The sequence below is a fragment of the Ipomoea triloba genome, chromosome 6 (genome assembly GCF_003576645.1).
Source record: "Ipomoea triloba cultivar NCNSP0323 chromosome 6, ASM357664v1".
Classification (NCBI taxonomy): domain Eukaryota; kingdom Viridiplantae; phylum Streptophyta; class Magnoliopsida; order Solanales; family Convolvulaceae; genus Ipomoea; species Ipomoea triloba.
Genome location: NC_044921.1, coordinates 5,563,305 through 5,582,551, shown reverse-complemented (window position 1 = coordinate 5,582,551; position 19,247 = coordinate 5,563,305). Strand labels below are relative to the sequence as shown.

At 35.2% G+C, this 19,247-nt stretch overlaps 1 protein-coding gene across 1 annotated transcript; it reads right to left on the bottom strand.

Moving 5' to 3' along the window:
* Positions 1-9,421: 9,421 nt before the first annotated feature.
* LOC116023228 (protein POLAR LOCALIZATION DURING ASYMMETRIC DIVISION AND REDISTRIBUTION-like) lies at positions 9,422-13,843 on the bottom strand. Its single transcript, XM_031264215.1, has 3 exons — positions 13,427-13,843; positions 11,116-11,522; positions 9,422-9,877 (listed from the first exon to the last, which is right to left on the bottom strand). The coding sequence occupies exons 1-3, from the start codon at positions 13,665-13,667 to the stop codon at positions 9,569-9,571; spliced, it is 957 nt and encodes a 318-aa protein (XP_031120075.1). The 5' UTR covers positions 13,668-13,843; the 3' UTR covers positions 9,422-9,568.
* Between the last annotated feature and the right edge of the window lie 5,404 nt (positions 13,844-19,247).

The window sequence follows — 19,247 nt, the reverse complement described above, 5'->3', positions numbered from 1 at the left end:
CAGGTACGGGTAAATTATAATTTTGTGAGCATTGTGTTTTTGGGAAACAAAAGAGGGTTAGTTTCTCTACTGCTACACACCGTACCAAAGGTGTATTGGAATATATACATTCTGATTTATGGGGACCGACTAAAGTCCAGTCTATGGGAGGCTGTCGATATTTTATGTCTATTATTGATGACTTTTCTCGTAAAGTCTGGGTCTATTTCCTGAAACATAAAAATCAGGCATTTTCTATTTTCAAAAAGGGGAAAATTCTCGTTGAGACTCAGACAGGAAAAAAGGTCAAGAAGCTCAGGACAGACAATGGCTTGGAGTTCTGTGAGAGAGATTTCACTGAGTTCTGTGCAGCACAAGGAATTGCCAGGCACAAGACCTTGCCTGGAAAACCCCAGCAGAATGGTGTTGCTGAACGTATGAATAGGACTCTGTTAGAGAGAGCTCGTTGTATGCTCTCTAATGCTGGGTTATGGAAGCGGCGTGATTTTTGGGCCGAGGCNAATTATTTTCAAAGATGTCGACTGTTACCAAGTTCGATATCGAGAAGTTCAACGGGAAAATTAGCTTTTCTATCTGGAAGGTTCAGATGGAAGCCGTTCTAACCCAGAACGGTTTGAGGAAAGCGCTAGCTGGGAAGAAGAAGAAACCGGCTACAATGACAGATGAAGATTGGGAAGATTTGGATGACAAGGCACGTTCAACCATTCAGTTGTGTCTGTCTAAATCGGTTCTACGTGAGGTGATCGGTGAGACGACTACGTCAGGTTTATGGTCCGAGCTGGATTCGCGCTACATGGACAAATCTCTGGCGAACAAGCTGCGGCTGTACACAATCCGTATGACGGAAGGTACTTCAATTCAGTCTCATTTGGATGAATTCAATTCTATTTTATTGGACTTGGAAAATATTGATGTCGTAATTGACGATGAGGATCGTGCTATTTTATTGCTTGTTTCTCTCCCTACATCATACAAGCATTTCAAAGAAATTATGCTGTATGGTAATTCTCTTGATGTCCTAACTTTCAACAATGTTAAGTCGAACCTATTGTCCAAAGAAAAATTTGACTTAGAAACTAAGTCTGGGGACAAAGGTGAAGGCTTGACTGTTAGGGGTCGTTCAGGTGAAACGGAGAGTAGCAATAAAAAATATAGATCCAAGTCCAAAGGACGTAAGTCCAACAAATCCTGTAAGTACTGCAAGAAGCATGGTCATGATGTGACTGAATGCTTCAAACTAAAGAACAAGCAAGAGAGAGAGAAGAAGTCCGCTGAACCAGTGTTGTTGAAAGTGATTCAGAAGGCGATGTGATGTTATCTGTTAGCTCCAGTGATACACGGAGCGACACTGAGTGGATTCTGGACTCTGGTTGTACATTCCACATGTGTCCACACAAAGACTGGTTCATCTCTCTGGAACCAGTTGATGGTGGAGTTGTCTTGATGGGTAATGATGCCCAATGCAAGGTTAGTGGAATTGGAAGTGTTCATATCAAAACTCATGATAACGTTATCAGGACTCTTACCAATGTTCGGTATATTCCTGATTTGAAACGCAATCTGATTTCATTAGGCACCTTAGAATCTCTGGGGTGTAAGTACACAGCTGAAGGTGGAGTTCTGAAAGTTATTAAAGGCTCTCTTGTTCTTATGAAAGCTTCTCGTTCTGGAAGCTTGTACGTGTTGCATGGCAGTACAGTGACAGGTTCAGTTGCGGTATCCTCATCGGTGTCTGATGCTGATCTCACTCAACTATGGCATATGCGTCTGGGGCATATGAGTGAGAAAGGCATGCATATCCTGAGCAAGAAAGGCCTCCTCGGTTCAGGTACGGGTAAATTATAATTTTGTGAGCATTGTGTTTTTGGGAAACAAAAGAGGGTTAGTTTCTCTACTGCTACACACCGTACCAAAGGTGTATTGGAATATATACATTCTGATTTATGGGGACCGACTAAAGTCCAGTCTATGGGAGGCTGTCGATATTTTATGTCTATTATTGATGACTTTTCTCGTAAAGTCTGGGTCTATTTCCTGAAACATAAAAATCAGGCATTTTCTATTTTCAAAAAGGGGAAAATTCTCGTTGAGACTCAGACAGGAAAAAAGGTCAAGAAGCTCAGGACAGACAATGGCTTGGAGTTCTGTGAGAGAGATTTCACTGAGTTCTGTGCAGCACAAGGAATTGCCAGGCACAAGACCTTGCCTGGAAAACCCCAGCAGAATGGTGTTGCTGAACGTATGAATAGGACTCTGTTAGAGAGAGCTCGTTGTATGCTCTCTAATGCTGGGTTATGGAAGCGGCGTGATTTTTGGGCCGAGGCCGTTTCTACTGCATCCTATTTGGTAAATAGGTCTCCACATTCATCCCTCGATTTCAAAATTCCAGAAGAAGTTTGGTCAGGTAATCATGTTGACTACTCTATGTTACGAGTTTTTGGATGTCCTGCTTATGTTCATTCCAGTACGGGTAAATTAAACCCTAGAGCTGTCAAATGCATTTTCCTTGGTTATGCTTCTGAGTCAAAAGGATATCGTCTATGGTCTCCTGATTCTCACAAGATCATTCTGAGTCGCGATATCACTTTTGATGAAAATGCACTACTTTCTTCTGGAAAAGATTGTGTTGCTCCCAGTACAGGTGATATGCAGAGTACTGGAGAAAAGGTTGAGTTTGAGTTCAGGCCTACTGATAGTATTACTACCATTGATGGTAATACTAAAGATGATGCATCTACTAGCACTGCGCCTCTCGTTCAGCCACAACGGGAGCACTCTATTGTCCAAGACCGGCCTAGGAGGACAATTAAAAAACCTGCTAGGTATGCTAGTGATGATGAAACCCACTTGGTTGCTTATGCTCTTTCAGTTGCACAGGAGGTTGATGGTGATCCATCTTGCTACTCTGAAGCTATTTCCTGTGCTAACTCGTCCAAGTGGTTGGTTGCTATGGAAGAGGAGATGGAAAGTCTCCATAAGAATGAAACTTGGGAGCTGGTAGAGTTGCCAAAAGGTAAACGCCCATTGAGCTGTAAGTGGATTTACAAGAAGAAAGAAGGCATCCCTGGGGTTGAGAAAGCACGGTGGAAAGCACGGTTGGTTGTTCGAGGTTTCGATCAACGTGAAGGTATTGACTTTAACGAGATCTTTTCTCCTGTTGTTCGTCATACCTCTATACGTGTACTACTTGCTTTTGTTGCTCTTTTTGATTTGGAGTTGGAGCAACTTGATGTAAAGACTGCATTTCTACATGGAGAGCTTGATGAAGAGCTTTACATGTACCAACCTGAGGGATTTGAGGTTCCTGGTAAGGAACATTGTGTATGCCGTCTGCAGAAGTCTCTTTATGGGCTAAAGCAAGCTCCAAGGCAATGGTACAAGCGGTTTGATGCTTGTATGTTAGGGCAAGGATTCTCAAGAAGCCAATATGACAGTTGTGTCTATTTCAAAGAATTTTCTAATGGATCTTTTGTCTACCTTCTACTTTATGTTGATGATATGCTCATTGCTTCCCCTGACATGTCTCTTGTTGAGAAGTTGAAGTCTCAACTAAGCAATGAGTTTGAGATGAAAGATCTTGGTGCAGCAAAGAAGATTCTTGGCATGGAGATACACAGGGATCGTCAAGCTGGTAAACTTTATCTATCCCAGAAAAAGTATGTTGAGAAGGTGCTTGATCGATTCAATATGTCTAATTGTAAGCCTGTGTCTATTCCACTTGGTGCACATTTTAAGTTGTCTTCTGATTCATGCCCTAAATCTGATGTTATGTGGCTTATATGTCAAAAGTTTCGTACTCTAGTGCTGTTGGTAGTCTTATGTATGCTATGGTGTGCACTAGACCTGATTTGGCTCATGCTGTAAGTGTTGTGAGCCGTTATATGCACAACCATGGTAAGGAACATTGGAACGCTGTTAAATGGATTCTACGGTACCTAAAGGGTACTTCCTCTTTGGGTTTGGTTTTTGACCGGAGTTCTTCTGCATCTACTGACATTATGGGCTTTGTAGATTCTGATTATGGTGGTGATCTTGACAAACGTCAATCGCTTTCCAGTTATATTTTCACTCTTTGTAATTGTGCTATATCGCTTTCCAGTTATATTTTCACTCTTTGTAATTGTGCTATTTCGCTTTCCAGTTATATTTTCACTCTTTGTAATTGTGCTATTAGTTGGAAAAGTTATATTTTCACTCTTTGTAATTGTGCTATTAGTTGGAAAGCTACTATTTTCACTCTTTGTAATTGTGCTATTAGTTGGAAAGCTACGCTTCAGTCTATTGCTGCGTTATCTACGACTGAGGCGGAATACATTGCAGCAACAAAGGGTGTCAAAGAAGCTACTTGGCTACGAGGTTTGGTTATGGAGCTTGGTGTTTCACAAGGTCAGACCGTTGTGTTCTCAGATAGTCAAAGTGCTATCCATCTCACCAAGAATGATACATATCATGCCAAAACCAAACACATTGATGTCAGATACCATTTTATCCGAGATGTTGTAGCTGCGGGAGATATTGTTATCCAGAAGGTTCACACATTGGAGAATCCAGCAGACATGCTTACAAAGTCTCCTCCTATTACTAAGTTCGAGCAGTGCTTGAATTTAGTCGGGTGTTCCAATTGTTAATTTTCAGTGAATTTGATCCAAGGTGGAGATTGTTAGAAAATAATCATGTGGCTCAAATTAATCCATGAAGACCAATTCCACCCTCCACGTCGCATGGCAGCATAGTTTCTGCACGTTCTCCGAAATTCTTGGTGCTTCTTGCAATTGGCGCAATTCTAGCATTTCTTTGATGTATAAATAGATTAGCTACTTTGCTTTGTCTTTTGCTCATCCATTACATCAATACAATTGTAATTGGAATCATTCTTTCTTGTCTCTTTGTTCTCACGTTACTTATATATATAATATATATATATATATTCTCTTTCGTTACTCTTTTAATTAAGAGTTTAATATATATATATTTATTATATTGTCCCATTTAGAAATTCGTTTGTTATTATTATATTATTCCCTATTATTTAACTTCTATAATTCTCAATTTTCGATTATTCGCTTCCGCATTATTCCGCTATATTCCTAACAAACACTCTTGTGCTTAATCCCCTTACCGCTCAAATTCCCTCCTTGCCATCCTTTGAGAACGATACTCGGAAATCTTTCCGTTTTAACACCTACTTCTTTCCATCCACCGCGAAAGCTACAATCATCAAGCATCGGTTAATTAAATAACTGATATCGTATGTTATTTTCATTTTTTTTTTCGCGTAAGACATACGGCATCGATTAATTAAATAACCGATGCCGTATGTTATTATCATTTTTTATAAACAACTGACGTTATATGGTTTTCAGAATTTTATTTCACTTTTAACGTCGATTTTTCAAAAAACCGACGTTATATGTTTTTTTTATAGTAATGCCTATCTGGGTTGAAGAATTCTTTGATGCCCCCAATGAGCAAAGGGCCGGACAATTGCGGAGTACATGACGTCGGATTTTAGCATGCATAACTCCATCTATATCCCGCCATTGGAGAACCTCAACTTTCACGTCCACCTATCGGTGTTGAATTTGATGCAAAATAACCCATTTAGTGGGTTGCCTTCCGAAGATCCACATGTCCACATCACTTGATTCATCCGGGTGTGTGGAATGTTTCTCCAAGAGGGCGTGTAGGATGAAGTGGTCCATTTGATGTTGTTTCCTTTCTCCGTCATAGGAGAAGCATCTAGATGTCTTGATAGCCAAGATGACCACCAGTTCCGTTCATGGCCCCAACTCCACAAGGAATTCATGATCAAGTTCTTCCACTAACCAAGACGATAAAAGTGCGCAAACAAGTACAAGAATTCAAACGAAATCCACTAGAGAGCTTGGGGGAATCATGGCGAAGGTTTAAATTGCTTAAAAGACACCTGGTGATCATAATGATGGGTATGCTGAAGTTGGTATACCACTGGAAATACTATTGCTATCTATAGGAGATCCAATATCTACAATTGTTGATAGTATGTTCCCTATGTCTTGTACTGGTAGATGCGATAGTAGTTGTTTTCAAAGTCGTGCAATTTTAGCACCAACACTAGATGTTGTCACTTCAATACACGAAAACATGGATGACTTGAATACTTCGCAATGGCAGACACATTTTAGTTGTGATACGTTGTGCCAATATGATGCAAATAATGGTATGATATACTTGGAGATGTGCACACTCCTAATTTCTAAATGGTTTAAGAGTTTCTAGTGTACTTAATCATTCTTTAATATTGAAGGTCGGGTCAAAATTTGACCGTGCATCTCACCAGTGGCATACTAGTTACATTATTAAGTCAGTAGTACAAATTTATTAAGTCACTACTGAAGGTTTATTAAATCACTATTTCAAGTTCATTTAAGCCACTACTGCATATTAATTAAGTTAATTGTATATTTCATTAAGTCACTACTACATATTAATTAATTGTATATTTCATTAAGTCACTACTACATATTAATTAAATCACTACTACAAATTCATTATGTCATTACCAAATGTTCATTAAGTCACTATTACAAGTTTATTAAGTCACTACTATAGGTTCATCATATCACACAATTATTGTAACAACAATATATTGAAAAATATATCAATATGAGTATTATTTAAAGAGTGAGTCTCCTGCTATGAGACCATCTCACAGGTCGGGTAATGATTGAAATGTAATACTTATGTTGGAAAATGTAATACTAATTAGAAATAAATTGTTTGTTATAAGGAAAAGTGTAATACTTTTAAATCAAAATATACTATTTAGGCTTGAATAGTTACTTATGAGAAAAAATATATATAATACTAATCATTGATAAATTGTTTAATTGTTACTTATAAGAGAAAGTGTAATACTTATGATAATAAAAATGTGATACTTTTGGTGAAAACTGTAATACTTTTAAATCAAAATGTATTAAGCACTATTGGAAATCTCGCATTTTCCGTCCAACAAATGTTGGACAAAAAATGCGATATATTTGTTAGAAATAAGGCTTTTGTCCAACATACCGACCAAAAGGAAGGTTCGGAAAAACCTTTGTCAGAAATTCCGTTAAACTATAATTTTTTGTCGGAAATAACGTCCAACGAATAAAAATTTGACGGAAATTCCGGAGAGTATCCCACCATTCTTAAAACATGGGAATTTCCGTCTAACTATGTGCGTTGGTCAGAAATTCTGACCAACGTTGGACGGAAAACTCACATATTATATGTTATTTTCCTTCCAATTGTTGGTAGGTAAACCCTAAATTATATGGAATGTTTTTATTATTTTTATATTACCATAATTTTATTTATACCTATTGTTAATAAATTATATGTCATCAACAAATTAATGGGCACACTAAATTTCAAATTGAAAATATATTTAAATATCAAAATTATTTACAACAAAAACTATGGTCATGTCCATAGTACTTCCCACAACGAACTATTACCATACACAAAAAAAAAAATTATGAAAATATATACTACTTAATCGATACTACTTAAGTATGCTCGTTGCAGCCAAATAAGCCTTCAAATCCGGCAGCTTCAATGGCTTTGATCAATGCAGCATCCACAGCCTTCTACTTAAATGACTTTGATCATGCATTTCTAAATGCCAATTAGAGAAAGCTTGGATCGTTGTATCAGATTGGGTTGTCGTCGCGTTGCTCACCGCTGGAGATTTAGGGTTGCAGATAAAGGTTGTCTGCCAAACTCTCTTTTTACCACCCAAAGATTTTTCCCGCTCCTCTATTTAGTGTCCACTATTTTAGTATTCCTCTATTTTTAACTAAAATATTTAAATTTCTATCCAACAATATGTTGGGCGGGCGGAAAATAAAATACCTACCATTTTTAATTTCTATCTATCAGTCAATTTGGATTTACCAACCAACGCTACAAGTTGGTTAGAATTTCCTTTCGACACTGGCCATTGGACGGAAATTCCGTCCAACATTTGCGCGTTGGACAGAAATTCCGACCAACTTTCCATCCACCCATCTTTAACGACAGAAAGTTGAAATTTTTATTAAAATACCGACCAATTTACGGTTGGACGAAAATGTTGAATGGAAACATCGAGATTTCCACCAGTGAAGAGTTAAAGAGTTCAATATTTTACGTGGAAAAATGTAATACTTATCAAAAATATGACATGTCTCGCGAATAAGGATACATAAAACGATCTCATAAGAGAACTTACTTATCAAAAATTCGACCGTCTCACAAATGATAATCCATAAGACGATCTCATAAGAAAATTTAACTTATTTAAAATATCTCATATAATGCTTTTAACAATATTTTTATACATCAATTTTATTTTAAAAGTAGAAAATAATATATTTAAATAATAATGTACCAATTGATATCATCTTAATGAACCTTGTATTATTATAACATGCCCTCATATCTGCTCTATCTAATCCTAGTTCCATGGTCGATCATTCACTTTGCCAAATTAATTTTGAACGCGATTGCACATTCCACCACTCTAATTTAGTCTTGGAGTTTATTCCATTTTATATCTCTTAATTGTAGTGGCATTCCACACTTTTGGTCTTTCAACCTAATTTGTAACTTTTATTCCTTCACTTTTAAAATAATTTTCCGCTAGCTAGTATAGTCCCTCATTTAAAAACTTTTCACTTTAGGGCAACTCCAACCAAATTAGTCAAAGTGTTAATTTAATAATCACAATATTACAAGTTCAACTCTCAATGAGAATAGCTTATTGGCATTCTTTATTTGAGACTGTCAGCTATGAACAACCTAAACTAGCTTATCTCTTGTGATATTTAGCTAACTAGGATCACATGACGGGATTTGATCAATACACACACTTAGATAGTGATTACAAGTTTTACTCATCACTCAAAAGAAAAATAAACAAACAAACAAAAAATATTCCACTTTAATTCTAATTACCAAAAATATTCTCATTTTGTAAAATTTTAAAGATATTTTGGATTAAAATTAAATAAGAATTAATGACCGTTTTGGTCCCTCAACTATGTCGTCAGCCCGTAAATATCAAAAATTGATCATCGACTATCAATTTTGACCAATTAAATCCTCAATTATTGATTCCATAACCAATTTGGTCCTCCGTGATTACCAAATTGGTCCTAAATCAGTTTGCTAGATGATCAAATCAGTTACAAAATTAATAATTGAGAATTTAATTGGTCAAAATTAATAGTCAAGGACCAATTTGGAAATTACAGCATAGTAGGCCAAAATAATCATTAATTCATTAAATAATTTTAAAGTCACTAACTAAAAATGAAACAAATTAAAATCAATGACCAAAATTGGAAGTATCACTATAATTAACATTAACAAATAATAATAATAAACTCTGAATTGAGGCACGTGGTTTTTTACTTAGACAGCTAGAGCTAATTTTGAATTAATCAAATTTAATATAATTATCCAATGTAACACCAAAAATCATATTACCCAAAAAAAAAAAAATTGTGAGTGTACCATCATATCACATATGATGTAAGTTCAATTCAGAATACAAAGCCTACTTTGTTGTAGCGCTACGCCTCAAGAAGTTGGGAACGTGTTGGGAAATGAGATTGGCGGTGTCTTTCCACCACGAAAGCTCTTCGTCTTTCTGCTGAAGCTTTTCCATGGCGGATTCTAAAGCTGATTCCAGCTCTTCAATCCTTTCTTGTTGCCTCTCCTCCAACACCTCATGCAACCTTATTTCTAGTTCGTATGGAGAAACTGCCTTCTCATAATACTCTTCGTATGTTGTCTCAATTTCAACATCTTCAACTCCTCCAAAGCTTCCATTCTGCCTTCCTTCGTTTTCCTCAACAATAATAACCTGCCAAATAGTTGGAGTAAATTGCAAATTCAATCCTCCAAAAACGCACAACAGTCCACGGGAATATTATAATGCACCACTACTAGGATGTGCACTTCCCTACCAAATAATTGTGTTTAATAGTAATTTTAATGTAATTTTTCTAAATATATAAATTTTATATACTAATACTAGACTTAATATTATAAAAAATTGAATTAAAAATAACTTCAGTCGATGGCAAATTATGCTATGGACCCAGGTCTATGTTCACAAAATTAGAACTCTATGTTCACAAGTTTAGAACTCTATATATTCACAATTTTAGATCTGAATATACAAAATTACGTTACTCAATATTCACAACTTTTGAACTCTATATTCACAATTTTGTTATATAGATTCAAAAATTGTGTTATATTATTGAACATAGAGTTTTGATACTGTTGAACATAGAGTTATGAAATTGTGAACGTAGAGCTATGAAATTGTGAACATGAAATTATGAAATTATGAACATGAAGTTATAAAACTGTGGACATGGAGTTATGGAATTGTGAACATGGGGTTATGCAATTATGAACATAGTAGTAGAGTTATAAATTATGAACATAGACCCGGGTCCACTTTACAAGGTGGACTCGGGTCTATGACGTAACAACTGTCAGTCAAGCCTCGTTAATCGAACTAGACAAACAAAATGGGATGGAAAGAATATTTAATATTAAATCCAGAGAAAAGACTCAAATAGGCCCTTAAACTTTAAATAAAAATTCAATTAGCCTTAAACATTTAAATGTGCAATTAAGCCCATCACATGTTATGTTTGTGCATCAAAGCCCACCAACTGACTATGGACCTGTCACTACCCTTCCAGCAAACTCCTACGACTCTCTTATGGTCGGCGGTCACATCTGCCCCGTTGACTAATTCTGGTTGATCGCCTTCTCCCGGAGAAGGCAACCATAATGGTGAAGGCGATTAATTCCTCGATCAAAAGAAGCTCATGATTGACAAAATAATTTACCAGTAACCTATTGCTTACTAATAAATTATTAGATTATTTATTTATCCGATTTTAATAAGTTGAAAAGTTTAATTGCACATTTTAAAAATTCAAAGATCTAATTGCTCTATCATATAAAGTTTGAACTTGTTGAACATTTTAACTTAAATTCATTCAACCACAACAACCATTTTTAACTTGCAAAGTTTTTCCTAATATTAATAAATGGCAAAGCACATATATACTAATATACCTCATTATATCGTGTTGAGTGCTGGGACGTAACATCAGAATCCAAATCAAGCTGCAACCTACCCAACTCTGCTACAAGTTCAGCTTCAAGCTCATCCATCATCTCTGAACTTCCCACATTTCTCCTTCTACTCATCTTCTTATTGCATTTCATGTGTCGGCCACAACAATCGCCGTTGTCCTTAAAATTTTCGTGGCGGTCGGAGTTGAAGAAACGGGACAGGTTGTTGAGGGATGAAACATCGGATGGAGTTGAGAGCTGCTGATTTTGTGCTTTGTAAGTTTGAATTAAGGTTTCGAATTGCAAACGTAAGTCTGCAATCTTGTTGAGTTCATTTCTGCAACCTGCAATGGCATACATTAGACCTAATCCGATGCCTAGGTTGAATGAGGCCTCCTTTTGACCACCTGCGTCAAACACACCAAATTAATTAAACCTTATGAGCAGATGATGTTGTTGGAATTTAAGAGCAAGTTGGTGTAGTTGTAATAAAGATCAAGCAAAGTACAGAATGATAAAATGTTTAGCAAAATACATAATTTACCATCACACATGATAATATATAATTTGTATTGAATTCTCAACTAAAAACTTAAGTTTAAACTAAATTGAAGTATGTGCTCAATCTCAATTAAAAGGCTAACTTGATAGTAGACTGCACATTTATAGTTTTTTTTTTTAAATACACATTTATATTTATATTATTATATATATGCTTGAAAGTGAGATCAACTAATTTATGGTAACCAATGAATAAAAAGTTATCTTGTTGGGTAATTCCTAACCCATTCAAGTTGATTAGGCTATTAAGTATTAACTTCACCATAAAGTTACAAGTTTAACTCACAACGAAAGTGTGCACACACTTGGGTAGTGGTTGTGGGTTCCTCTTGTAACTCATCAAAAAAAAAAAAAAGTTATCTAGTCACATTAGATCGATTATGAAAATTTTGTCCATTTAACTTTCTCCTTTTTTTAGTAATGCCAATTAGGTGATAAAATCATGTTTGGTGTACGTGCAACATCCTTATTGATTAATGAATAGGGATGGCAATTTTTCTCATCCTAACAGAGATTTCGGATCCTCGCCCCTATAGGGATGAGGATGAGGATAAAATTTGAGTAATAAGGGGCGATAGAAAATGTTAATAATAATAATATTATTATTATTATTAATAGCAAATAGGTTGTATTGTATTTAGTTATTAGATGTGTGATATTTTGTAATTGGTATTTATATTTTTCTTTGCATGAAAATTATTTAAATATTATATTTGAAATTTCGATTTTTTATTGATATTGAGAATTTATAAAGATTTAACTATTGTAAGATTACAAATTTAATATTTAAAATTTGTTACTTAAATATTTTGAACTATACTAGTTTTGATTATTATTATTTTTTAAATACTAAGTTGATTAAAGTTTAACTGGAGACAGAATCTCCAACATCAAAATTTCACGAAAGGACAGAGATGAAAAAGATCTCCAACATCAAAATTCCATGAAAGGAGAGAGATGAAAAAGAGTTCCTATCCCCGGATGAAATTAGAGAGATGAGGGGGACTGAGGTGAAGTTTCTGTTTTGAGATAGAGGCAGATAGTATACTTTGCGTTGCCTCATTGATATTCAATGAGGGTTCAGTATTTCTTTTTTCATGATTCACCTCTATCAAGCGAGATTTCTGGCTAATAACATAATTCATTTTCTTACTTTTTTTAGTTATCAATGATTGTATGAGTGTGTAAATCATTTGAAGTTACAACTTTAAAACAATTGTGGCGTATTCAAAAAAAAAAAACAATTGTGGCGTTACTTGAATAAAAAAAAAAAATATCACTCTTTTTTATCAATAATAATAATAATAATTCCATTTCGATAAAAAAAAAAAAAAAAAAAAAAAAAAATTAAAAAAAAAAAAAAAAAAAAAAAAAAATTAAAAAAAAAAAAAAAAAAAAAAAAAAATTAAAAAAAAAAAAAAAAAAAAAAAAAAATTAAAAAAAAAAAAAAAAAAAAAAAAAAATTAAAAAAAAAAAAAAAAAAAAAAAAAAATTAAAAAAAAAAAAAAAAAAAAAAAAAAATTAAAAAAAAAAAAAAAAAAAAAAAAAAATTAAAAAAAAAAAAAAAAAAAAAAAAAAATTAAAAAAAAAAAAAAAAAAAAAAAAAAATTAAAAAAAAAAAAAAAAAAAAAAAAAAATTAAAAAAAAAAAAAAAAAAAAAAAAAAAAAAAAAAAAAAACTCCATTTTATCCAATCCAAATCTAAAAAGATAAACCAAACACACTACTAGCAAGGAATAATGAAGAATTACCTGAATCCACCAACTGTAACGGCAACGGTGACTTTCCATCCAATACCTTGGCCGGAGCCTTCTTCTCATCTTTACTCTTCCGCCACCGCGCAAAAAACCAACTCGGCGACAGATAAGCGGCGGCTCCCGGGCATCTGCGGCCGCCGTTACGTCTCCGTCTCCTCCGGCGACTAAGGCAAGACGTAAACGCTACGACGGAGACGCTGCAATCGTCGGAATAATCCCCCGTTCTTTCTCGCATGGCTAGGTTTCCGAGTGGCCGGCAGGGAATCTAGTAGTAGCGATTATAAATATGGGATTTGAAACGGAAGTGAAGCGGCGGATTTGAAATGGAGGATAGCCGGGAAAATCTATCTATCTTTTGAAAAGAGGGAGTCAGAGCGTGTTTCAGTGTTCACGTTTTCGGGCGTGACACTATTTATGATCTTACCCAACCACATAAATGACATATAACAATTACACGCAACATTTATGCAAATAATTGCTTAAAATTAGGTCGTTACGAGTATTACTTGTATCAAATCAAATTTTGTGTTATGTGATTAAATTCAGGTGATTATTCAAATAATTTATTGATTGATATTAAACAAATATGGAAAATTATACGGTAATACAATTAAAACATTGGATTGGATTATTTGTTGCCTAATTGTTTTTGAAAAACCTCTTTAAATACATTGTATTTAAACTAAAATTTTAGAAATACTATACTTTCCTTCCTTTTTCTTTTTCTCTCATAATAATAAATTTATTGTAAATTAAGATGTTACTTCTCGTAGTTAATCTTCGGTGAAAGTCTCGTTATACTTTTCTTTCTCCTAGTTGATCCTTTGGTGAAAAACTTGTTGCGTGGTATGTGTATAAACAGAAGAGAATGAAAAAAACTAAAAAGAAAATTTTTATTCATTCATTAACATAAGAGTTGATACAAGATATATATTATATTGAAAAATAATTAACCACTCAGATAATGGTCATACATTTGAATTTAGTATAACAAAATCTATTTAATTCCCATTGAACAGCAATTATATGCTTTAAAATGATTATGTCCAAATAATTTATTGATTTTGATATTAAATTAATACGAAAAATTATAGAGTAATACTATTAAAACATTGGATTATTTGTTGCCTAAAGGAGCGGATCCATATATATATATATACTAGTTTTTCCTACGCGCTTTGCGCGAAGACTTGTGCCCAATCTTTCAACTTATTTAGTAAATTATTTTGAAATAGATATAATGCGTTTTCTTTTTGTTTTATTTTTAGTTGTCAATGTTTCATTGATATTCGTGTAACACCCCGTACTTGGTTGTACCGAACAGCCGGAGTAGTTACCGCCACACCTAGACTAAACCCAATCACATACAGATAGGATTCATTCTAGATGCACAAGCTAAAGATAAGGAACTGTATTATATCATCATGATCATCATAACTTGATATATAGCTTCATAATATCAACAAAAGAGTAGCTAAGCTAGCTACTAACAAGTACCAAAGTTTAGTTACAGTCCACCGAGGGAGTTTGAGATAGACCCGACCCCACTAGCCATCTTAGCACAAGCATGGCTACAAAAGATATGTACACAAAAGGTCAGACTTGACTTCCCACCCTAGACACTACCTAGTCTAACGAGTGGTACACCGGGTCAGTGTAGGTGCCCCAAACGAGGTGCCACTCACCCTCGAACCAGGTGATGTGGTCCAGAAAGTTGCAAGTATTGATATCCATCATTCACTCGTCATGATACTCCGGGGGACTCGGATCCCACGGGTAAGGATAGCGAACAACAAACTCGAGGGGATCACTATCGGGTAAAACCTCTATGGGGTAGAACCCATAACTAGCCTGGATGACGTCTAGAGGGCACAACGGTTCAACAGGGACAGGTGACCAAACCGGTACCGCTGGTGAGACAGAAGTGGGCACAGGGTCGGGAGTACAAGTCAGCACTGGAGGATCTGGAGCGTAGCCAGGGGCGTACGGGTCATCATCAGACAAAAACTGCATGTAAACATCGTAATCTAGGACGGGGAACTCAAACTCCGACGGATCGGAATCCGCGGGGCTGCATGAGCCCACACTAGATTCCATCTGACAAAGGACACAATGAAGTGTAGTTAGCACGACGGCTAAGTAAGGAAATCCATTGTCACTCAAAAGTAAACAAAGGTTTCAAAAGAAACATAATACTCAGAAAAACTGTAAGCTTTACCCATAAGTTGCAATCTACCTGCAAACAGGTTATCAACAAAAGAAAGTATAGAATAGTATATTGAAGGGTGTAGTTTTCGCGGTGGATGGAAAGTAATAGGTGGTAAAACGGGAAGAAGTTCCCGAGTATCGTTCTCAAAGGATGGCAAGGAAGGAATTCAAGCGGTAAGGGGATTAAGCACAAGAGTGTTTAGTGTTTGAAAGCTAACCCAAACATAGGTAAGAAAGGTGCATGAAACATAAGGAAAATAATGAACAAACAAAGGAAACAATTAAGTGGAAAGGAGGATTTGGATATTGCAACTCATATAGGTATCCTTGATTTCCTAAGATACTAGGCTAGCAACACTTAGATAATGAAGATGAGGCAAGACAACTATGCCAACGCCACTCTCGTGGTCATTGGCCTATCATCTAGTCCATAGTCCCATTCTCATGGCAACTAGGCTAGGTGAGGCAAATTATCGAACACATGGTGTGCTATTTGCCTTCCAATCCCCCTTTTCTCAAAGGTGGGAAGGAAACGTGCTAGGCTAGGCTAAGGAGTATCCCTACTCTCGTAGGTGAGACTCCTTCTCCAAACACCTCTCATATAGGTTGATCATTCCCACACAAGAGTCAAAGAAGATCACCATTCACACAATCAAACTCATAATCAAAGCAATTGCAAAACCTAATTGATCAATTCAAAGCTCAAGAACATCCATAAAACATTGCTCAATCCAAATCCACAAAGATCTATCTAATCATACTTGAAATTGAAATAGCAAAAGGCAAAAGTAATGACAAGAAATTAAAAGGAAGACTTAGCTAGGAATTGAACTTTGAATTTGAACTTGAACTTGACATTGAACTTTAATCTTGAACTTGAATGTAGATCACAATCTTGCACCAATGGAATTCTTCTCTAATTCTAATCTAAACTAAGAATTGCAATGTGGAGTGAATTGGGAATGTGGAGTGAATTGGGGGAGATCTCTCTAGGCTAATCCTAGAGAGAGAAATATTCTAAAGAGATCTAAAATGAAATGTGGTGGATCTCCTGCAAAATGGCTCAATTCCCCTTTTAAATCTCGCCTAACCGCCAACTTTCCGCGATGGACGCACGGGTGGACGCGCGTCCACGGGCGCGTCCACTGCGATAAATGCGTCCAGACTTCAACTTCTGCGAGCGTTCTGATGGACGCCCGGGTGGACGCGCGCGTCCACAGCAGACTGCTGCACAGACTTCAAACTTCAGAGAGTGAAAAATTGGACGCAGGGGTGGACGCCTGGTGGACGCGCGTTGGACGCGCGTCCACTGGGGCGTCCACAGGGCGTCCATGGTGTATTTCGCACTCCAACTTCGACTCGTGAATCCTTCTTCGAAATCTAGCCATTTTCTGCCTTTTTGCCCATCTTTTTACCTACAAAATGATTAACCAAGTGTGGAACGGGGTCCAATGGCAATATGAAGCATTCTAACGCAATAAAGGGACAAATCAAACACAAAAGCTACGAATTGTGCACTAGACGATCCGATAACAACCTTATAAAGATGGCATCTTTTGCACTTATCAGTTGGTTGTTTGATTATTGATTTTATTTTAGTTTTGTTCATCAAATTAAATTTTTATGTAATATGAATTAAATTTAAGTGTAAAAATATAAAAATTAGCTAGTAGAATCGTTTTTCTAGATTTTTATAAATAAATGTTGTCTATAATAATAATAATAACAACAACAACAACAACAACAATATTTTAAGCTAAGTGACAATAGGTGATAGTAATTTACAATATTTCTAATGTCAATGAGCCTTAATATTACTTATGGCTTAGTTCATTTCAATCCAATAAAAAAATCATTTTGAAACTCTGTATCTTTCATTTTGCAATTCATTTAGTAAATTGATTTTAGATAAACTAATTAATTACTTGCACATTCTTGATAAAATTTTAGTTTAATAATCAACTGTGGATAGAAATGGTGTACATTGCCCTTCATACTTGCTATATTGCGTAATTTAGCTCCAACCTAAGCATATTGAAGTGCGTTATTTTTTATATTTTTGATCAATCAAAATGTACTTTGTATAAGTAAAATTGATTACATTAATTCGCAAAATGTTTTGTAAAGAAGTTCATTTTAAAAAATATAAAATCAAGCAAGAAAGCCTTATCAATTCCATTGCAAATTCAATAGATAGTATTGCATATTTTCCGGTAAAATGTTCTTTTACCAATGTTAAAGATTCTAAATGGTCACCTTGTGTATTATCAATTGATCATAATGGAGTTGTCAATACGATCCAGGCCGACCCATATGGGTTTTTCCATCACGGGTTGGCAAAAATTGTGTTAGGACAGGGCGATACGTTTTTCATACGGGTTGGGAAAATCTCAATCCAACCCGTGGTTTACGTGCTAACAGGCTAAACGGGCAAAACCGTCAACCCGTATTAAATTTAAAAAAATATATATTTTAAATATTTTTTAAAAAGATGTATTTTTTTTACAATTAAAAAGATGTATTTAATTTTTATAATTAATAATATTTTCAAGATTCAATAACTTCACAGTATTAACACAAACACCCGCCTCACAGTCTAACACAATAACATCCAATAAGAATTTACAAGTTTCAGCAAGATTTAAGAATAACAACGTTCAGCCAAATCAATGAAATCATATTCATAACAATAATTAACAAGATTTTTCAGGAGATACCGATCAATAACAGCTAGCATCATCCCAATTCACTTCTGTTAGTTTCTGATATGTTGTTACTTTCCCTCCTCCTCTGCTTCCTTTTTGGTCTGTATATAAGACTTCTCCAGTGCTGTAAGTAATCAAATGTATAAGATCATTTTGTCAGTTTGAAGACCTCACCCTCTCTTACATAAATTATTTAAGATTCATGATTAACCAGCCAAGGTGGTAAGAGTGATCCACTTACCGGCGAGAGGTCATAGGTTTGAACCTCAAACTCCTGGGTTTGAGCCGGTCAGCTAGGGTCTAAGCTGGTTTACCTCCTTGTGGTCCTTTGCCGGTTAGGGTCACAGGGCAATGAAAACAACCTAGTTAAAACAAGTAAATACATAAAAGTTTCGCGAAAATATAAATTACTAAAAAATAAAAAATTAAATGTTCAGTACTCAGTAGTGGCTAGAGGCAAGGGTCGAGGAGCAGCAACCGGCAACCGTCAGTCCGTCACTGGAGTGGGTTCATTTGCAATTCGGTTTTGCTCCTCTTTTTTTTTTTTTTTTAGTTTTTAATTTATTTATAATAAATATTATTAGTTTATATATTTTTATATTTTAAATAAAATAATAAAAATATATAATTATACATTTCTACTTATTTTCCATTCATTTTCCGGAAAATGAATTAAACACTGAAAGACAGTTTTTCGTAGTACATCCAAATACCGAAAATGATCTCATTTTCTGACAGATAACTTATTTTTCAGAAAATATTTTCCAGAAGTTATTTTCCTGCTATCCAAACACACCCTAAGAGAAAAGATTATAAAGTGGCGTGGAAAAGTTAGATCGGCGATTTAAAAATAAAAAGAAAGAGTCATTTTAGATGACCTTATTCTAATTTTTGAACCAAAC

Coding starts and splice junctions, on each gene's coding strand:
- LOC116023228 (XM_031264215.1), bottom strand. CDS start 13,667: ATGCGAGAAAGAACGGGGGATTATTCCGACGATTGCAGCGTCTCCGTC. Junction 11,523..13,426: donor GTTACAGTTGGTGGATTCAG/GTAATTCTTCAT, acceptor TGTTTGACGCAG/GTGGTCAAAAGGAGGCCTCA. Junction 9,878..11,115: donor ACTCAACACGATATAATGAG/GTATATTAGTAT, acceptor ACTATTTGGCAG/GTTATTATTGTTGAGGAAAA.